The 18,924-nt window shown below is 34.5% G+C and overlaps 4 protein-coding genes across 5 annotated transcripts; 2 read left to right on the top strand and 2 right to left on the bottom strand.

Moving 5' to 3' along the window:
* Positions 1-2,063: 2,063 nt before the first annotated feature.
* On the bottom strand, positions 2,064-3,947 carry LOC141663760 (uncharacterized). Its single transcript, XM_074469572.1, has 3 exons — positions 3,584-3,947; positions 3,017-3,205; positions 2,064-2,905 (listed from the first exon to the last, which is right to left on the bottom strand). Exons 1-3 carry the CDS (start codon positions 3,945-3,947, stop codon positions 2,064-2,066), a joined length of 1,395 nt encoding a protein of 464 aa, XP_074325673.1.
* Positions 3,948-5,798: 1,851 nt separating this feature from the next.
* On the top strand, positions 5,799-11,869 carry LOC141666923 (uncharacterized). Of its 2 annotated transcripts, none has more exons than XM_074473175.1 (10): positions 5,799-6,269; positions 8,252-8,388; positions 8,478-8,651; positions 8,837-9,073; positions 9,164-9,264; positions 9,334-9,406; positions 10,351-10,419; positions 10,510-10,617; positions 10,913-11,038; positions 11,308-11,869. In XM_074473175.1, exons 1-10 carry the CDS (start codon positions 5,897-5,899, stop codon positions 11,500-11,502), a joined length of 1,593 nt encoding a protein of 530 aa, XP_074329276.1. In that variant the 5' UTR covers positions 5,799-5,896; the 3' UTR covers positions 11,503-11,869. The 2 variants fall into 2 exon arrangements, with proteins under 2 accessions (XP_074329276.1, XP_074329275.1); XM_074473174.1 differs by having other exon boundaries at positions 8,252-8,392; positions 8,482-8,651.
* Positions 11,870-12,019: 150 nt separating this feature from the next.
* On the top strand, positions 12,020-12,915 carry LOC141666925 (desiccation protectant protein Lea14 homolog). Its single transcript, XM_074473178.1, has 2 exons — positions 12,020-12,458; positions 12,542-12,915. Exons 1-2 carry the CDS (start codon positions 12,253-12,255, stop codon positions 12,795-12,797), a joined length of 462 nt encoding a protein of 153 aa, XP_074329279.1. The 5' UTR covers positions 12,020-12,252; the 3' UTR covers positions 12,798-12,915.
* Positions 12,916-13,011: 96 nt separating this feature from the next.
* Positions 13,012-14,899, bottom strand: LOC141666924 (uncharacterized). The gene is made up of 3 exons (XM_074473176.1): positions 14,493-14,899; positions 13,823-14,106; positions 13,012-13,707 (listed from the first exon to the last, which is right to left on the bottom strand). The coding sequence occupies exons 1-3, from the start codon at positions 14,857-14,859 to the stop codon at positions 13,156-13,158; spliced, it is 1,203 nt and encodes a 400-aa protein (XP_074329277.1). The 5' UTR covers positions 14,860-14,899; the 3' UTR covers positions 13,012-13,155.
* Positions 14,900-18,924: the final 4,025 nt, after the last annotated feature.

Here is an 18,924-nt window from a genome sequence, read left to right as displayed (position 1 = left end):
AGTTAATCTTTACCATTGATCTTACACATTCTTCAAGCTGCTTTTTGTAGACTTGTCAATCCAGCTGTTGGATTGTATGTTGATTGTTTATCTTGGATATTGAGCTAGTCTGCAATTTTGTACTTTGAGATTGTACCTCGAGATCTCCAGTTTAGGTCTATAGAACACGTGACATCTCGATAAGTATATTGGCTTATCGAGATCTCTAGTACTCTGTATTGGGTTTGGCTTGTAGAGGTCTTCAGTTCTCTATAAGAGAATTTAGGCTTGTCGAGATCTCTAGTCTTCACATCTTCACTTTGACTTATCGATAATTCTTAGTTCTCTAGTGACTTCTTGACATCCCAGAGTTCTCTAGTCAAATTTAACTTGTTGATATCTCAGATTTCTCTAGTGAATTTTAACTTGTCGATATCTCTGAGTTCTCTAGTGAATTTTGACTTATTGATATATCTGAGTTCTCTAGTGGAACTTGACTTATCGATAACTCAGAGTTCTCTAATGAATATAGACTTGTCAATAACTCTGAGTTCTCTAGTGAAGAAGTGACTTGTCGATATCTCCAATCTTCAGTTCTTCATTTTGGTTTGTCGATATCTTTCTGAGTTCTCTAGTAGCTTTTCTGACTTCTCAATAAGCCATTCCGGAGTTCTCGAATGACTTCTCTATAACATTAAATCTATGACTTGTAGAGATCTTGACTTAGAGTATTTTTCTCCAAACAGATTTATTCAACTCCAAGCTTCTTTAAAATTCTTCTGAGGCATGATCTTCTTGATCTTCTTCCAGATAGAATCCTTAGGCTTGATACTGTTTCAAAAAAAAAGACTCCAGTCTGCTCCTTTATATTTTTATAGACTTTAAGTGTTACAAGTACAAAATGCAGACTAAGATAACAACACAACTTGCTTAGGGTTGACCCCAAGCTTAGCTGATTACTAAAAATAACAGTTCATTAATCTCCTCCTTAGATCAGATGTCCATTTGGCTTGCTTCATATTTCGATCAGGGACACTAATGATATTGTTATCTTCAGTGATCTTTGACATCATCACTTATATATTACACTTTGTCTTTCAGAAAACTAAACACCCGTTTTTTAGATTTAATAATCAGAGAAGACAACCCAAGATACCTTGTGTTTGATAGATCATTTTGGACCCCCAGGATTGATGATAATTCCCTTTGCTTGTCAAGCCTTACATTAGCACTGAAGTAAACTCCCGATTTCTGGAAATTTACTGACTGCCACGAGCATCTCTCGTAATTCACAAGCAAACGTTTGACGCTGGTGGTTTCTTCAGTAGTTGCTTGGAAGAATAAGAATGAGTCATCTGCAAATAAAAGATGAGATACAACTGGAACTGTTGGACTTACTCTACACCCTCTAACTTCCCCAGCATCTGAAGCAACATCAAGAGCATTCGACAAACCTTCAACACAAAGCAAGAATAGATAGGGGGAAAGAGGATCCCCCTGCCTTAACCCTTTCGCGGGAACAATAGGGCCAATAACAGAATAGTTAAAACAGAAGTTATACGTCACCGTTCTCACACACAACTTCATCCAATCAACCCATGTCTCACAAAAACCCATGATTCGCATTCGCGTTTTGAGGAAAGACCAACTGATCCTATCATAGGCTTTGCTAATATCTAGTTTGAGGGAGACCTCACCCTCCACACCACGCTTCTTACAACTCATGTGATGAAGGATTTCAAACGCAATAAGCACATTATCTGTTATACCTCTGTTTTTATTAAACGCTGACTGGTTTTCAGAGATGATAAATGGCAAAACATCCTTCATTCTATTGGCTAGTACTTTCGCAAGGATTTTGTACAGAACGTTACAAAGGGCAATGAGTCTGAGATATTTAAGACATGAGATATTTTCTTTTTTGGGATGAGCACAACATTTGTACAGTTTAGTTCACTCGGAAATTTTTTAACATGAAGTCATTCCTTGCAAAAACTGAACACCTCTTGCCCCATAATCGTCCAGAAATTCTGAAAAAACGCCGGGTTGAATCCATCAGGACCCAAAGCCTTATCAGGGTGCATTTATTTAACCGCGAGTGTAAATTCCTCAAAAGAAAAATCCTCCACTAACCTTCTGTTTTGATCCTCAAAGACAATTATGTGCCCATTTAAATCATTCGAGACCAGTGTGTTAACTTCTCCTGTGAACAACGCCGTAAAATAGTCCCTGACAACTTCATACATCCTCTCATGATCCTCTACTTTAGTTCCAGCATCGTTAATCAAAAAATCAACTTTATTCGTTTTCTTTCTTGCTGAAGCAGAGGAATGGAAAAATCTAGTGTTTTCATCACCTTCTTGAAGCCAAAACAGCTTAGCTCTTTGTTTCCAGTAAGTCTGTTCCTGCAATAGCAGAATATTCAGTTTCTTTTTTTCCTCCAAGTACAATCTCACACTATTTTCGTCACAGCAGTCCACCACTCTATTTATCACAGCCTTGTGCTCCTTAACCTTCTCCCTAAATTTGTGAAAAAAGGACCTACCCCAACAAGCCATAAACGACGAAATCTCAAAAAGTTTAGGAAGAAGATGCAATATAGGAATAGTTTTCCAGACATCAGACACCTCCTTTACGAAATTTGGATCCCTTAGCCACATGTTTTCAAATCTGAACCGGAACGTTTTTTTCGAGATATCGGCCTTAAAAAACTCCAGTAAGATAGGTTCATGATCGGACACAGAAGTATGAAACACCTTCAAACTATACATAGGAAATTTATTCCACCAAGTGAAATTCGCAAAGCCACGATCTAGCTTCTCCCTCACCCAAGCATTAGAACCCCTACTCTTTTCCCACGTGAACTTCCCCCCACTCATACTATGTTCAAACAAATAACAGTCATCTATGACCTTCCCAAGACCATCTAAAAGAAACTAAAGATGTGGATTAGACCTTTTCTTATCTGAAGCAAGCAAAAGGTCATTAAAATCCCCCCATATGCACCATGGTAGGGAGGAAATATTAGCCAACTTACAAATCAAATCCCAAGAATCTCGACGCCTCGTACGATCAGGAAACCCATAAAAACATGATAAGCGCCAAGAAGCATGACCATTTTCCGAAAAAAGAACATCAATATGCTGCTGAGAATAACCGGTGATCTCACATTGCATAGAACATTTCCAAAGCACTGCAAGACCTCCACTTCTGCCTACTCTATTGACTGAAAAACAAGAATCAAAACCAAAACGAACTCGAAGCTCTTCAATTTTATTAGCAAAAGAAATAAGTTCAATCAGAAAAAGAAAGCTGGGTTTATGATCCTTTAGAAGATCATTAAGAGCTCGAACTGTGCGAGGGTTCCCATGCCATGAACTAGCTTCTCCCTCACCCAAGCATTAGAACCCCTACTCTTTTCCCACGTGAACTTCCCCCCATTCATACTATGTTCAAACAAATAACAGTCATTTATGACCTTCCCAAGACCATCTAAAAAGAAACTGAGGATGTGGATTAGACCCTTTTTTATCTGAAGTAAGCAAGAGGTCATTAAAATCCCCCCATATGCACCATGGTAGAGAGGAAATATTAGCCAACTTACAAATCAAATCCCAAGAATCTCGACGCCTCGTACGATCAGAAAACCCATAAAAATATGATAAGCGCCAAGAAGCATGACCATTTTCCGAAAAAAGAACATTAATATGCTGTTGAGAATAACCAGTGATCTCACATTGCATAGAACATTTCCAAAGCACTGCAAGACCTCCACTTCTGCCTACTCTATTGACTAAAAAACAAGAATCAAAACAAAAACGAACTCGAAGCTCTTCAATTTTATTAGCAAAAGAAATAAGTTCAATCAGAAAAAGAAAGCTGGGTTTATGATCCTTTAAAAGATCATTAAGAGCTCGAACTGTGCGAGGGTTCCCAGGCCCTCGACAGTTCCAACTTATACAACCCATTGTTGCTGGCTAGCTTGCGAAACAAGCTTAGCCAAATGTAAAGATGAAGAAGACTCCAATGCAATCCGTTCCAGAAAGGGTAGAGTCCGTGTTAATGTTATCATTCTGATTTAGCTGCAGTTTTTTGTCCCGGGCCTCACTCCTTAGTCTTTTTCTTTCTTCAAATTTAAGCCCATAATTCTCCTCAGTATCTAGCCCACTCAGCCCACTAGCATTTGAATTTCCCTCCCTGTCAATCCTGTTATTACTCTCCAAATTTGAATTACCCAATATTACAACACCAACCTGTACGTAATCTCTATCAATCCGAATATCGCGCCTGACCAAACCTGAATGCGAAATGTCGCCATCCTCCCTAAGCCACTTGCTTTTACTGTTACCCACCGCCCTGCGAGGTTGAGCTCGTAACCAGGGTCCCCACTCTTTTGCAATTTCCTCACCACCAGCTCCTAGTTTTTTTCTGACAGAAACGTTCAGTGTGAGATAACATCCCACAAATGAAGCAGAAATTGCCTAGCTTCTCATACTTGCAATTAACCATCACCTCTGATTTATCTCTCTTGCAAATCTTCAATCTTCGTTTCAATGGCTTACAGATATCGACTCTGATTCTCAGCCTCATGAACTCTCTCCAAATACTCGAATTATTCTACGAGTCATACTTTATGAAGCTACCAAAAAAGTTTCCTAGTTGCTTCCCTACCGCCTCAGACATATCTCCGACTGGTAGGTCATGAATTTGAATCCAAAAGTCCACTTCAAACAAAGGAACTGTGGTAGGCTCCTCCCCTGACTTTATATAACTCAACACCAACAATGCCCCATCGAACGTCCATGGGCCACTGAATACAACCCAATTCATATCCTCTTTATGATAGAACTGAAATAAGAACAAACCCGGTTTCAAATCCTTAATATTGATACCCATGGGAGGCTTCCATAAATCAGCTAATTTCGTCTTCATTGCACGAACATTGATATTCTTTTCGGTCAAAAAACGCCCCACCAAGCATAGATCAAACCTGTTGATGTCCTCTTCCACCCCTTCTTCCAGTGTCAATTCTTCGTTCTCTTCATTTGCAATATCCATCTCCGCCAGTTGCATTTCAGTATCCTCCATTGATGATCACAGGAACAAACTCACACAATCTTGAAAAAGAAAGGAGAGACAAACTCAGAAGTTCTCACACGAAGGAGAGAACAATATAAAACTTGTCCCTTATAAACAAAATAAGGTTAAAATTAAACACAACTAAATTACAAATGTTATTAAAGTACTCATAAATACGAATTCAACAAGATCACTCATAACTATATTTGATCTTATAGATTAGACGTAAATTAATAGTTAATCGTTTACCATGAATAGTATCAGAAGTCAAAATAGGAAATATATAACGGGACAGAGAGAGTATATAAGTAGAGCATGAGTCTCGAATTCTTTTTTATTCTTGAAATTCATATTAATATATTAATATGAGGGGTTCATTTCATTTATGGATGAATATCCGAGAATATGCTGACAATTTATCATTCGAGGACAATTTCAAAAATATTTTTGAAATTATAACATTTCTCATAAAATAACTTCTTATCTAATTTAAAATTACATACGTTTTTTTTGGGAAATGTTATTTCCAGAGCAAGTTTTTTATTTCCAGAGCAAAAACTAAGTGAAAATACTAAACTGCCCCCTGCATTTACAATAAACATCTCCTAAAAAGATTAATACAAGGGTAATTTGGTAATTTCGCATTCCATTGCTCTATAAAAAAAAATGCTCTTGAAATAACATTTTCCTTTTTTTTTATGAAATTCTAAACACGCCCCTTGGTGGCAATAGTTTAAGCGCACGGCGCACCAAGCCAGTGCAGAGTGGTTAGCACAACCTGTCTTAAAAACATAAACAACAAAACTAATCGTCAAACTCGAACTGCTCGTGTTACAAAATGCGGGCAGTTAGATCACTCCTTGTCACATTCTTATTCCCTTCTTACAATAACCACTTCTCTTTTATTAAACCCCAACTCTCCCACTTCAACTATTCATCATCATTATCACTATTTCCATCTCCCTCCACTCCGTTTATTAAATCTCTCTCATCTCTCTCCTCCAATTTATCTCGCCGAGATCAGTTTTCTGCTTCAATAGCTGCTAGGATGGGAGGAAGCAAGGTCTCTCCTGATCACTTCACTGGAGCTTGGTTTTCTGTTCCTGGACTCCGTCTTCGTGATCACCGATTTAACGTTCCTCTTGATTACACGATTAGTGATCAGGATGGGTGTGGTACTATCTCCTTGTTCGCTCGCGAAGTCGTTGCTGGTAATTCTTTTCGATTAGGTTTTGGTTTTTGAGTTGAATTTTAATTTAATTTGTTGTTAAAATCGTCTTTATGATTTATGAATGCTATAGGATTTGAACTAGAGATTTGTAAATGTAACGTAAGAGTAATTAGAATGCATAGTTATGATATAGATATAGAGAACTAGATTTACGTAATGATGAATCGAATGTATGGTTATAATTGAATGGTATATAGTACAAATGGATAATTGGAGATAGCTATAGCTATCTTTGCCACATGATCAACTAATAGAATAAGGAGTGAAATGCCTTTGGTACCGGAAGTTGAGCTTAAATATGACAATATCATTTGCTATTTTAGTATTAGAATTAGATATGTACTTGCACTAAGTATGTTTTGTTAAAAAATATTTGTTGTGGTATAAGATCCTGTTAGTGACTTCCTCTACTACCTTAAGGTTTGTTGGTGACTTCCTCTACTACCTTAAGGTTTTAGAGCAACTGGTTACTTAACATGTTTGACTATTTTTAATTGAAGTACTAAAACCAAAATGTATTAGCATCTGATTCGCTGCCGTTGATTGTGTTAAAATTTAATGATCTAAACAACTGGTGTATACATATGAAAATGTAATTAAAGGCTAGAGTCAAAGCAGGAAATTATACAGACATTGGCTTTAGGTGGAAATTTTTGTACAGAACATAGAGGAGGACACTGAAACATAATTGTCAACAAGTCCAAAAACACGGTGATATTTTTTGTAAGGTATTGAACTTTTGGACATCCAAGGATCAAAACATACAGTCAAGCTAGGGGCAGATTATCCAAGGATCAACAGCCCCAGTCAATATTGGGCTCACACGAGAAATGCGTTAACATGTTAGTACGGGTCTTCATTAATTGAGTAAGTAGACCAACACAATAATAAATGATTCGAGTGCAACGTACCTGAGCAAATTTGTGTCTCATGTTTTTATCCTGTTAAACAGACAGGTGAATATGTAGACATGCATGACAATTATTTCTTGGGTTATTTTTTTAAAGTATGTATGTTTCCTTGTTTGTCAGTGTGCAATAGATTTTTTTTAATGTATTTTGGGTCATTAAAATTAAGATCTGTAAAATTGGATTTCTTTTTGTGCTTGTATATATTTCTATGCATAAATATTATTTTTTTTAGAACATAGTTTTATGAAACGTCATAAATAATAGGGCACAAGATTTGTATAATACGAAATTCCAATTTTTAAAATTTAAAGAACAATATAAATATATTTCGGAACTAAATTTGTATATGATAGGCAGCGATTTTATACTAAACAAACTATATTTATTTGTATAGTAGTGGTACATAGTGCCCCAGTGAAAAAATATTATCAGCCGATGCATTTAACCATTTGTTATACATGTAATGATTTTTACGAGTGTCTTGAATAGCAAGCTTTATAAAAAATGAACAACAAGCTTTCAGAAAAAAACTTTACAATCAAATATTACATCTAAATTAATTAATAGACCAGAAATGTGAAATCTGATAGGGACCATAGTACCATACCATTAATTCATAATAATAGAACTTATTCAAAAATCAAACACTTATATAATTAAGTGATTGAACCTCAGTCATAAACTTTGTATGTCTGTTTTTTCAACTCATTTACGAAAATGTCATAACATGTTGTTTTCGACATCAACAAAATTTCCTCGAAGTCGTAGCTCTTGTTCTACGAAAGTTTTTATTTAATCCATCTTAGATACATAAAATGATAAAATTATTTTATTACTAGCCTCAAACCCTATTTGATTTTAAAGGTTGGTGTTGCTTGTTATGTGTTTTAGGAAACAAAAATTCAAAGTTTCACAAGGTAACTATGAATTAGATTGCTCTATATGTTATATCAAACTATGAAATCATATTTGGTTGAAGTATATAATTCTAATTTTCATTTTACTCATAGTTTAACTAGTTTGTCTTATACTATTGTTCTGTGTAGTGCAGCTGGGAAGGAAGATCAAGAGCTACCGTACCTACTATACTTGCAAGGAGGTCCTGGTTTTGAGTCTCCACGACCAACTGAAGCCAGTGGATGGATAAGTAAAGTTTGCGAACAGTACCGTCTTGTACTTCTGGATCAGGCATGTCATACTATTTGGATTATTTTCTAAATTTTGGAATATCAGTCACTGAATGTCTCTGATCTTTGCTTTGTGATAATTTGTTTCAGCGAGGTACGGGCTTATCCACTCCTCTAACAACATCTTCTATGTTGCAAGTAAAGTCTGCACAGGATTTACTTGACTACATAAAACATTTTCGAGCTGACAATATAGTTAATGATGCCGAATTCATTCGGAAACGTATCGTTCCTGGCGGTGGTCCTTGGTCAATATTAGGGCAGGTAAATATTATTTTTCTACTGCTTTGAGTTTTGTCTATATTATTTCATGCTCATCCTAACCAAAGTTGTTATTGCTTTGTTGGAATATATAATGTCGAAGACTGTTGCAATTTTGACTTGTGATGCTCTCCTACTCCATCATGATTATGATTTTACTTCAAAACCTAATTATTTTCTTGCTGTAGAGCTTCGGTGGGTTCTGTGCAGTTACATATCTAAGTTTTGCACCACATGGCTTGAGTAAAGTCTTTATGACTGGTGGAACTCCTCCGCTTGGTGATGGATGTACAGCAGATGCTAACTATAGAACATGCATCAAACCAGTTCTTCTCCAGAATGAAAAATACTACAAGAGGTTTCCAGAGGATATTAAAATTGTTCAAGATATTGTCCACCACCTCGCAGAGTCTGAAGGAGGCGGGGTGAGAAACTTTCATTGTTTTGTGAATTATGCTATTTTATGTTGTTAATTGTTATTAATCAATAATCACACAACGATTGCTTTGGCTCAGGTGCCTCTCCCATCGGGTGGTGTCTTAACTCCCAGAGGATTACAACTACTTGGTCTTTCGGGTTTAGGAACCAGTACAGGCTTTGAGCGCTTGCATTACATGTAAGTTTTGAACATTACATTTATAGCTATGCAAGTTTCAGTTTAATCATTTAATTTATCATTATGCAGGTTGGAGAGGGCCTGGGACCCTGTGTTAGTTCCAGGAGCACAAAAACGGATCAGTTACTTCTTCTTAAATTCTGTAAGATAAATGCTACTTGCTTCCAACAATATTCTGAAAATTATGGTGACTATTATACAAGGGGAAATACAAATAACAAGCAAAAAACTTGTGATCTCTTGAATAGTTGAATAGATTGCTAATCTTAAGCTAGGCCTATTAGTTAGGTTTAGCTTGTAAAATTGTGGTGATCTGATAGAACCTGATTTTTAAGCAATTAAAATCATGATATTTTTTCTGTATCTACTGTCATCAGTTCCTTCAGTTTATGTTCCACCTGCTTCCGGTAGTGGGCTCTATTTCTGATATGTTTTCTTTATTTTCCCATTTATATGCATAGTGGGACTTATTTCTAGTTAGTGCCATTTTATATACTGATGCTAGAAATTTTAGTTGTGCAATTATATTTGAGTTTCAATAAAATTCTTTTTTAATAGCACAGGTCTTAACATTGTTTTTCATCTTTTATAATTTTTCTACCCTTTATTAACATATATGTTATTATTATTTTTCCTTTTTTAGTTATTTATTACCTTAATATGTTTTATGATTCGTACTCCTCTATTTTGTTAAATCAAATAAATCATATGTTGATTATAAAAAACATATAAATTTAAACCCACGAGTTTGCCCCCCCCCAAACAAAAAAAATAAAATAAAATTCTGGTCTGCCCGTGATTGTTTACTAACGATAATTTAGATGTAAAGTAATCTTAGCTAATAGCAATGTCCTGATCCTAGCCACTCATTCCACTCATGTACCCAGCTCCCAGCATTTCAAATAAGATTGTATAAAAGCCAAGAGTATGTTTATTTCTATCATTAAGTCAATATTTATGTAGGTTGATTCTGAATTGATGCATGTGAGTGCAGTAGGATAGCAAGTTACAAATTTGTTGTTTAATATATGAGCATCCTATCTGGCGCTGTATATTTATGCTTGTTTTCTTTCCTGGCAACTGCAGTTTGAGAAGTTTTTATCTTTTGATACAAATCCCCTATACGCGCTACTACATGAGTCCATATATTGTCAGGTAAGCAGTTTACTAAATACCTTTAGGTTGCACTCATGATTTACATTTGTAAAGTATTGGCACTTTCTAAATACTTATCGCCATCTGAAGGGTTCTTCATCACGGTGGTCTGCTCATAGGATCAGGGCTGAGAATGAGGATAAATTTGACGCAATTAAGGCTGTTAAAGAAGGTCGTCCAGTAATGTTCACTGGAGAGGTATTGTACATTAATTTGTTATTCTGCTTAGTATTATGATACTAAATGCTATTAGACCCACTCTTATGATCTATTTATTGCACTCAAGTATATTGGGAAAGATTTTGCTGCATATTGAATTATTTCGCCAGACATTAAATGTTAGAAATGTAGAAGAGTACACCAGAGAGCTCATTATTGCCTTATTTTAAGGTGCAATGCTTCTGTTAGCATTTATGCTTAGTATTGCACGAGTAAATTAAGTTAGATTGGATCTTAACATGATTTAAAAGATACATTTGTGTTGCCTCTGTAGATGATATACCCTTGGATGTTTGACGAGCTGAACGCCTTGAAGCCGTTTAAAGAGGCTGCTCACTTGCTGGCTGAAAAGGAGGACTGGCCTCCGCTATATGACATCAGCGCTCTGAAAAATAACAAGGTTCGTTTCCTTCAACTCGTGCTTGTAGTGGTTTATTTATTTACACAGCATAACTTTTGAAGCTGGTGGCATATTATAGACAGAGACTATAATTTAGATTATTTCCAGTTATTTTTGAGAAAACTATCATTCCGAAATAATATTACTCACCAAATAGGCCCAAGCTTCCTTTACTATCTGGAAAACATGTATGAAACCGGTAATCGGAAAAGAAAGAGAATCTGGGGGCAGTCCTATTTAGTAAAACTAAGTAATCTATTCTTTGTCAGGTGCCTGTTGCCGCAGCTGCTTATTATGAAGATATGTTTGTCAACTTCCAGTTAGCAATAGAGGCAGAGTCTCAGATCGCGGGGATGAGGTTGTTTGTGACCAATGAGTACATGCATTCTGGGTTAAGAGATGGACCTGTTCATATTTTGGATCAGTTGATGGGAATGTTGAATGGAAAGAAGCCCTTGTTTTGACATGGACCCTAGTTAATCTGTCTTTTCGTCGGTGCCTTTAGTTTGACATGTTTTTTTTTCCAATTGATGTTTTCAGTTTAGCGCTTGAGATAAACTAACCCATGATAGTTGACAATACGTGTCAGGGGGGGAGAAAATGAGGGAGTTTGGTGAGTAGGAAAATGCTTTAGTTCTCTTTGACTATTCTTTCTGAAATGCCAGAATATTTGAAGAGAAACCGGAGAATGTTTTAGTTTGAATTGTATTTATTGAAATTGTAAACCGGTGTATAGGCCACACGTATGGTTTATGCTGGTATGCTGTTTATAGTTTGTAAAATAAGGTTTTCAGTTTAATGAATGAAATCGAAAGTGTGTAATGTGTTTTAGTAGCACAGCTTGAACACGAAACAAACCGGCAGTGGCAATAAGAAAGCCCAGGGGTTGTGTTTTGGCAATTGATACTGTATGAACAAGTAGCTGGTTGTGTACCTGAACAAGTAGCATATGTAGTTACAAATTTCTGAAGTTATAGCTGAAAGTTTCTTAGCATACTTTATATTACACATTTCTTTAGTACAAAATACAGTAAAACTAGCCTAAATTGTTAAATGCAAGCGTTAGAAAAGCAATTCTGTACATTAAACTGAGATGAATTTAAGATTAGACATTTACTAATCACAGTTGTAACCTTAGAAAGATCACATAAAACCATGCTAAACCAGCATCCATTCTCAGACGTTTGTATGGTTGATTCTCAGGACATCGTAAAATGTCAGGATTGTTGGAAAAGGCGAAGGAGTACGTGTCAGAGAAGGTGGCTGAGATGAAGAAACCAGAGGCGACGTTGAGGAGCGTGGGTCTGAAAGAAGTGAGCCGGGAATGTATCACTTACGACGCTAAGGTTTCTGTCAGTAATCCTTATAGTACCTCCATCCCCATCTGTGAGGTTTCTTACACTCTCAAAAGTGCCAACAGGTATTTTCTATACTAGTTCAAGTGCAAAAGAGGAGTAAAGTCATTAGTTTGAGAATGTTTTCAGATCATTTTGTTGGTTTCAGGGAGATTGCTTCGGGAACTATTCAAGATCCAGGATCGCTGAAGGGAAACGAATCAACTGTGCTAGATGTAGGACTGAATGTGCCGCATAGTGTGCTGTGGAGCTTGGCTAGAGACATTGGAGAAGACTGGGACATCGACTATGACTTGGGGATTAACCTTGTTATCGATCTTCCAGTTTTCGGAAATATTAGCATTCCAGCTTCCAGCAAAGGTGAGATCAAGCTCCCTACCTTCACTGACTTGTGGACTACATAATGTGTTCATATGATCTGGATAAAGTATAAAAAGAAGCATCTTATTCCCATGTAGAATCAAGTGTTCCCATTACAAATTATTGCAATAAAATGAAATTTTATCTGATTTTTGATCATCTTGGAAGAGATCAATCTGCTATTATATTGCATATTAATAAGGGTATCATCTGTTAATCCAAATACAAAGTACTAATAAAAATATTTAATCCAAAACCAGGTCTAGGAAAACCATAACTACACAAAATACTTTTCTACATGTTTTGCACTTCTAGTAAGTACTTTTATAAGCAAACTACTTAAGAACCCTAAACCTATTCTACTAATAACTAAGTTCTACTACCTATAAACAACGAAATCGTTCAAGTAGAGGAGTGACCACCAGGAGAACTCGACATGCTTTGAGGAGTGTTTGTCTGAGCATTCTGCAGGACAATAGATTCACTTTGGAAATTGTTGGGTGAAACATATTCATAGGTTTGCCTGAAGTTAGGGAAATCGTCTAAACTATCCACACTGATATCATGGAATTCATCAGGTTCATAGCTTTCAAAATTATATTGCTGGTTTGGAAAAGGCGGTAGATCATACCCATAGCTAAGAGGTTGAGGATTATCGAGAGCTAATGAATTGGTGAAAAGAAAGTTGTTGGATATGGATGTATCTGAAAACTGGAAAAGACTGGCACCTGTTCTCGGAAAGGGCAAATGAGTTCCCATCAAATTACGATGGATGTTAGTAGTAACTGGAGTAGGCAATTGACTTGCAGTAGCAGCTGGAAGTTGTTCATTTGGATCTCTAATGGGTGAATTTTCTTCTGATGCATGATTTTCGACATTATTATGATTTTGCCTAGGAGCTTTCTTGAATTTGTCATCTTTCTTGTATATCCTGCATAAAACCCAATCATCTAACTGCAAAAAAGAAAAAACACATAAACATAGAAGTATAATCAGCTATATCAGTTACATGACAGTTACACAAAGCTCTAACTACATTAGACTGGACAGAAATAGCTTATAAATTTACCCTCATGTCATCATCATGAGTGCGAGTCCTTTTAGTGGCTGATGCTACTCTGAATTCATGCATGATCCAGTTAGTTTTGTCGCCTTTTGGAGCCTTTCCTTGGTAGAACACCAATGCCTTCCTGTATCCAACTAAGACACCTTTGTAATACACCTTCTTATCAGCACCAGTGGCTTTCCAGTAACCATCACCAGCAGCACGATTTGGCCTCTGTCCATTTTTATACTTTCTGTCCCGTGGTGTGAAGAAGTACCACTCCTTCTCCACCAGTCCCTGATCCGTTTCTGTTATCGTAATTACATTAAATATCATTTTATTCGTAAAGGAGACTAGAGGAGGATAATGTGTTAAGTAACCCTACTTAAGAAAACATAAACACAAATCATCAAAAAATGAAAAACAAAAATTGATAGGAATTTAAAACATACTCTGCACTCCTATGTTAAACAATCCTACTTAATAATATTAAAGAGTATAAGATCATGTTCGGGCCTTACTCTACCATAGAATACAATACAAGATCCTGTCCGGGCCTTACTCTACTATAGAATACAATACAAGATCCTGTCCTGGTAAGTCTTTTACGTAAGATTTTGAGGTTTTAGGAGAACGCGTAAAAACTAAGTACAAGAAACGGTAAACAAAAACCGAAAAGGACATTGAAACATACTTGTAATCTCCTCCGGATTATACTTGTAAAGTTCAACTTCCTTGATCTTATTATGAGGTAGATGTTGTTTGTTCACCTTCTTCAACAAGTAATGAACTATAAGCTCATGATCGAACGGATTAAACCGATACCCCGGCAAGCATTCGATGTCATCATTCTCGTTAACAAACACTGCAGCCTGCGGATAATAATCAGCATTATCATTGTCAATGACATTCACATTTTCTTCGATTTCGATGCTAGGCTCATCTCCACCGATCACTCCATTATCATTGTAGTTAGAAGTGGCTTCTTCATCTTCTTTGACATTTTCATAGGTTTGGATTGAGACTAGCTCAAGTTGCGGCTTAATATCAAGTTGCTCCATAGTCAAAACTCTCTTTGAATCAAACTCTTGAAAAAGTTGAAAAATTGTTAGACTTTACACGACTAGATTTGCGGATCCTATTTATATGATAAATATGTTAGTTAGTATTCTGATAGAATTTGAATGCTTTAGTGATAATGTTATAAATATCCATTTAATTTTATCAAACAATAAAATAATGTGATAATTACTAACTTAAAAATCTAGCTCACAAAAAAATAATGTGATAATTACTAACTTAAAATCTAACTTATCTATTATGTAGAATAAGCATTTTGGTTTCCATCTTAGCGAAATTTTTTATGGCGCGTATATTAATTAATACTTTATTTAAGGGAAACACTATTTTCAGAGCACGTTTTTTGTTTTCGGAGCTATCAAATATGAAATGACAGATTTGCTCTCGCATACACAATAAAAATAAAGAAAGAAAAATAATACAGAGATATTTTCATCTTTTCATACATCTTGAGCTTTGGAATTAAAAATTTTGTTCTGGAAATAACAATTCCCTTAATTAATTAGTGAATTTGTAATAGAGTCATTTATTCACTTATACTTTTTGTACTTACTAGTTTAAAAGTCGGGCGATTTTTTACAATTTTTTTTAATTTGATAACAATTATGATTTAACTTAATTACCCAAAAATTGTGAAAAAGGAAAGTTACGAATTTTTGTACAAATAATTCTATTTAATTTATAATTTTATTTATATTTGATTTAAATTATTTTATATTTCAAAAAGACGGTATTTGGTTTGGAATTTTACTATTTAGCAAAAAAATCACTTAATTGTTTTGGACCAAATTTTAGGGCCCAATGTTTGTACATCACAAGAGGCCCAAATGGGTGATTCAACTTGGATCAGACTCCCATGATTTCGGTCCAACTAGTACCCCTCTGTTTCTTCTTACTGTCTTTCTAACGTGTGCACAATAAACACTAACTCTCATGAGTTTGGTACATTTTTATTGTTGGAGTTGTTGTAAATATAGGGTTGCATCAATATTTATGATTAGAGCACCAATCAAAATGCTTCAAACTCATGAGAGTTAGTGTTTATTGTGTGCTCTTGCGCACACATTAGAAAACCCGTTCTTTTTATTAGTATTTTGACTATTTTGCACTCATTTCTAAGTGCTTTGACTGAATAGTTAAAATAATAATTTTTAAAATTTTCTTTTTTTGAATAAAAATATATAACTTAAATTTTTATTTACAAAAAGAAAATTTTAAAAATGATAATTTTTACTATGCGGTCAATGAATCTTGAGATGTGTGCAGAAAAATCAAGCGACGGATAAAATGAAACAGAGGGAGTAGTACACAAAATGTCCGTTAATTCCGATTTTATCTCTTACAATGCTCGGTAGGATTCGAAATGGATATTTTATTTGTATATTAATAATTTGGAAATATATTAAAATTTATATATCTATAAATTTCATCTAGAAAATTGGGCATTTAGGATTTTTAGAGCATCTCTAATCTGTTAATTATAATATCTAATCTGGCAAGAAAAAATTTGAAAATATATTTAATATGTAAAAAAAAGACTACTCCAACACACTAGAACTCTGTTAGGCATAATTATTTAATTTAATTATTAAAATTAAACATTATTCATCAAACTAAAATTAAATTATGAAATAACATTTCATATTATATATAATACAATAATCTTAAAGGTCCAATTTGGACCCCATTGGACCAACGGGATCATTTGCTTTTCCTGCCAATTTCAACTCACGTGGATACAGGTGATTGGGAGAAAAAAATGAGAAACGTCTAACTTTTGTGGGTACTCTAAGTGTCTCTCTAAAAATTTGTTGATAATGATTACTTATATTTGAAAACTTATTTTAATTGTTATTTTCAAATTTCAACACTCATATTTAATGGCTATCTTTTGATAACAAAGATCGTGAATGAATTATTAATAAAAAATTAATTATTTTTATTTAATACATGTGAAAATTAAATATATAATTAATAAAAACATATTTAATGATACTATTCTAATATTTAAACATGAAAAAATTAGTTAACAACTGTTATGTATATATTACAAAATATTTACTAATTTCTATATTTTATTAGTTTATTAGTAATTTTTGTGAAAGTAATTTACAAATCTGGTTAACAATAATAATTTTTTATAAATGTATAGATAAAATATTTTTACACTTAAAATTACATAAAATTAAAATGTAAAACTAAAAAGTAAAACATATATATAATAAAATTATTAAATTATAATACAAATGTATATCTCGGGGTATATAGGGTGTGTAGGGGTACATAGAGTGTTGATTTATAGTCATCAAAATAAAAATATTATCAAAATAAAAATATGTTCCATAATTAAAATACATCATAATATTGTATTATATATAATATTGGAAACTGATATGAAGAATTTTGAGGGTAAAGAAATGGAAATTGAGAATTCTGAAAATGTGGAAATTGATATTGAGAATTTAGAGTTTGAGAATTAGAATTAAAATTTTGTGAGTTTGGAAAATAAGAATTTGGATATGGATATGGATATAGAAATTGAGGGTTTGGATTTTGAGAATTTGTAGGAGGGAGATTGTTTGGGTTCATCTTTTGAGTGAAAAAATAAAATTTGTAGAGAAGTGGAGAATATAAATGAGATTGATATGAATATTAGGTATATATAGAAGTAAAATTATTACCGTTAATAATTCGAACGTTTTGGAATGTATACGTTAGTCATAGGCATGCAGGTGATAAAGTGAAAAACATAACGGATAAAGTAACATTGTTCCACCGTCGTTAATTCAGTTAATAAAAATGAAAAAGCATATCAGGTGGGTAAGATCACCACCCCGGTCACAGCCTATTTTCCCTTATTCAATACAATGATAAAAATGTTGCCCAGGTACTGTCCCATTTGCATAAGAGACTGTCACATTTACCTTGGCAGTTAGAATATTATTTTATCTATCGAGCCATCGAATTTCAAAATGGCCACCATTGGGTGCTCTTAGAAGCGTTCAAACTTTGATTCCATATGTTCTGTTATGTTAAGGCATCCACCGAATTAATCACTGTCAAATTCACTATGAGATGGTTCCTATGCAGGGCGGACCTAGTATAAAACCATGGGTGGCCATGGTTCCGTGTACATTTTATGTATAAAGGGCTTGTAAAATATAAGAATGACCCCCTCCAGCGTAATACAAGTCCAATTTAACTAGTTAAAAGCCAAAAAACAAATCAAAAAGCAAAAAAAAATTGTCATTAAAACAATTATCCTCTCTCTCTCTCTCAGCTATATATCATATATCAAAATTGAATTTTTTTTCTTTGCTTCTGGTCTCCGACTCCGAGCACTAAATCCAAGTTTTCAACTTTTTTAATAATTATTTTCTAATATTGTATCCTGTAATGAAATTATTCATACTATTGTCGAAGATTCAGTTATAGAAGATTTTGTGACTTGAAAGAGCGAAGATCTTTATTTTAATTAATGATAATATAAATTTTTAATCTTTTTTGTGAAATTTTTTTGACCCCAGCGTCCGTCCTGCCCCCACGGTTTCACTGTTGAAACATCAAATAATATGGGTGAGTTCAATCCTCTCCGGCATAATATTTACAGAATAATTGTTTAATGATTCAAAGGGCGCAATAGTACATCATCTTTGACCAGATCTAACTTCACACTTCCAAGCAATATTACATAGTTACTCATCACCGGAGTTCTTAGCAGCCAACTAACTTGTTTGCGACACTTTTTATTGCTTGACCTATTTGTGTTTTTTTCGCAACCATCATAGACTTAGGAGATTGTTTGAATTATGAGATTTCTGCCTGGTTAACGGGAATGATTATAAGATTTCAATACAAAAAGATATATGGAATTTATGCTCTGTTAATCGGAAATTTCAATATAAAAACATATTCGAACTTCAATTCCATTTCCCTTTCCCTTAACTGAATTGAAATCACGTGTTCCAAACGGCCTCTAAATTTCATATTTCCCTTGCAAATGCATGAATGAAGGTGTTTGCCATAAATGCCCATACACCCGCCAT

The sequence above is a fragment of the Apium graveolens genome, chromosome 6 (assembly GCF_009905375.1).
Source record: "Apium graveolens cultivar Ventura chromosome 6, ASM990537v1, whole genome shotgun sequence".
NCBI classification, from domain to species: domain Eukaryota; kingdom Viridiplantae; phylum Streptophyta; class Magnoliopsida; order Apiales; family Apiaceae; genus Apium; species Apium graveolens.
This window is presented reverse-complemented; position numbering and strand designations above follow the sequence as displayed.

Coding starts and splice junctions, on each gene's coding strand:
- LOC141663760 (XM_074469572.1), bottom strand. CDS start 3,947: ATGGGTTGTATAAGTTGGAACTGTCGAGGGCCTGGGAACCCTCGCACA. Junction 3,206..3,583: donor AGATTCTTGGGATTTGATTT/GTAAGTTGGCTA, acceptor CTTGTTTTTCAG/TCAATAGAGTAGGCAGAAGT. Junction 2,906..3,016: donor AGATTCTTGGGATTTGATTT/GTAAGTTGGCTA, acceptor AGTTTCTTTTAG/ATGGTCTTGGGAAGGTCATA.
- LOC141666924 (XM_074473176.1), bottom strand. CDS start 14,859: ATGGAGCAACTTGATATTAAGCCGCAACTTGAGCTAGTCTCAATCCAA. Junction 14,107..14,492: donor TAATCCGGAGGAGATTACAA/GTATGTTTCAAT, acceptor TTACGATAACAG/AAACGGATCAGGGACTGGTG. Junction 13,708..13,822: donor CTCATGATGATGACATGAGG/GTAAATTTATAA, acceptor TCTTTTTTGCAG/TTAGATGATTGGGTTTTATG.
- LOC141666925 (XM_074473178.1), top strand. CDS start 12,253: ATGTCAGGATTGTTGGAAAAGGCGAAGGAGTACGTGTCAGAGAAGGTG. Junction 12,459..12,541: donor ACTCTCAAAAGTGCCAACAG/GTATTTTCTATA, acceptor TGTTGGTTTCAG/GGAGATTGCTTCGGGAACTA.
- LOC141666923 (XM_074473175.1), top strand. CDS start 5,897: ATGCGGGCAGTTAGATCACTCCTTGTCACATTCTTATTCCCTTCTTAC. Junction 6,270..8,251: donor CGCTCGCGAAGTCGTTGCTG/GTAATTCTTTTC, acceptor TGTGTAGTGCAG/CTGGGAAGGAAGATCAAGAG. Junction 9,074..9,163: donor CAGAGTCTGAAGGAGGCGGG/GTGAGAAACTTT, acceptor GCTTTGGCTCAG/GTGCCTCTCCCATCGGGTGG.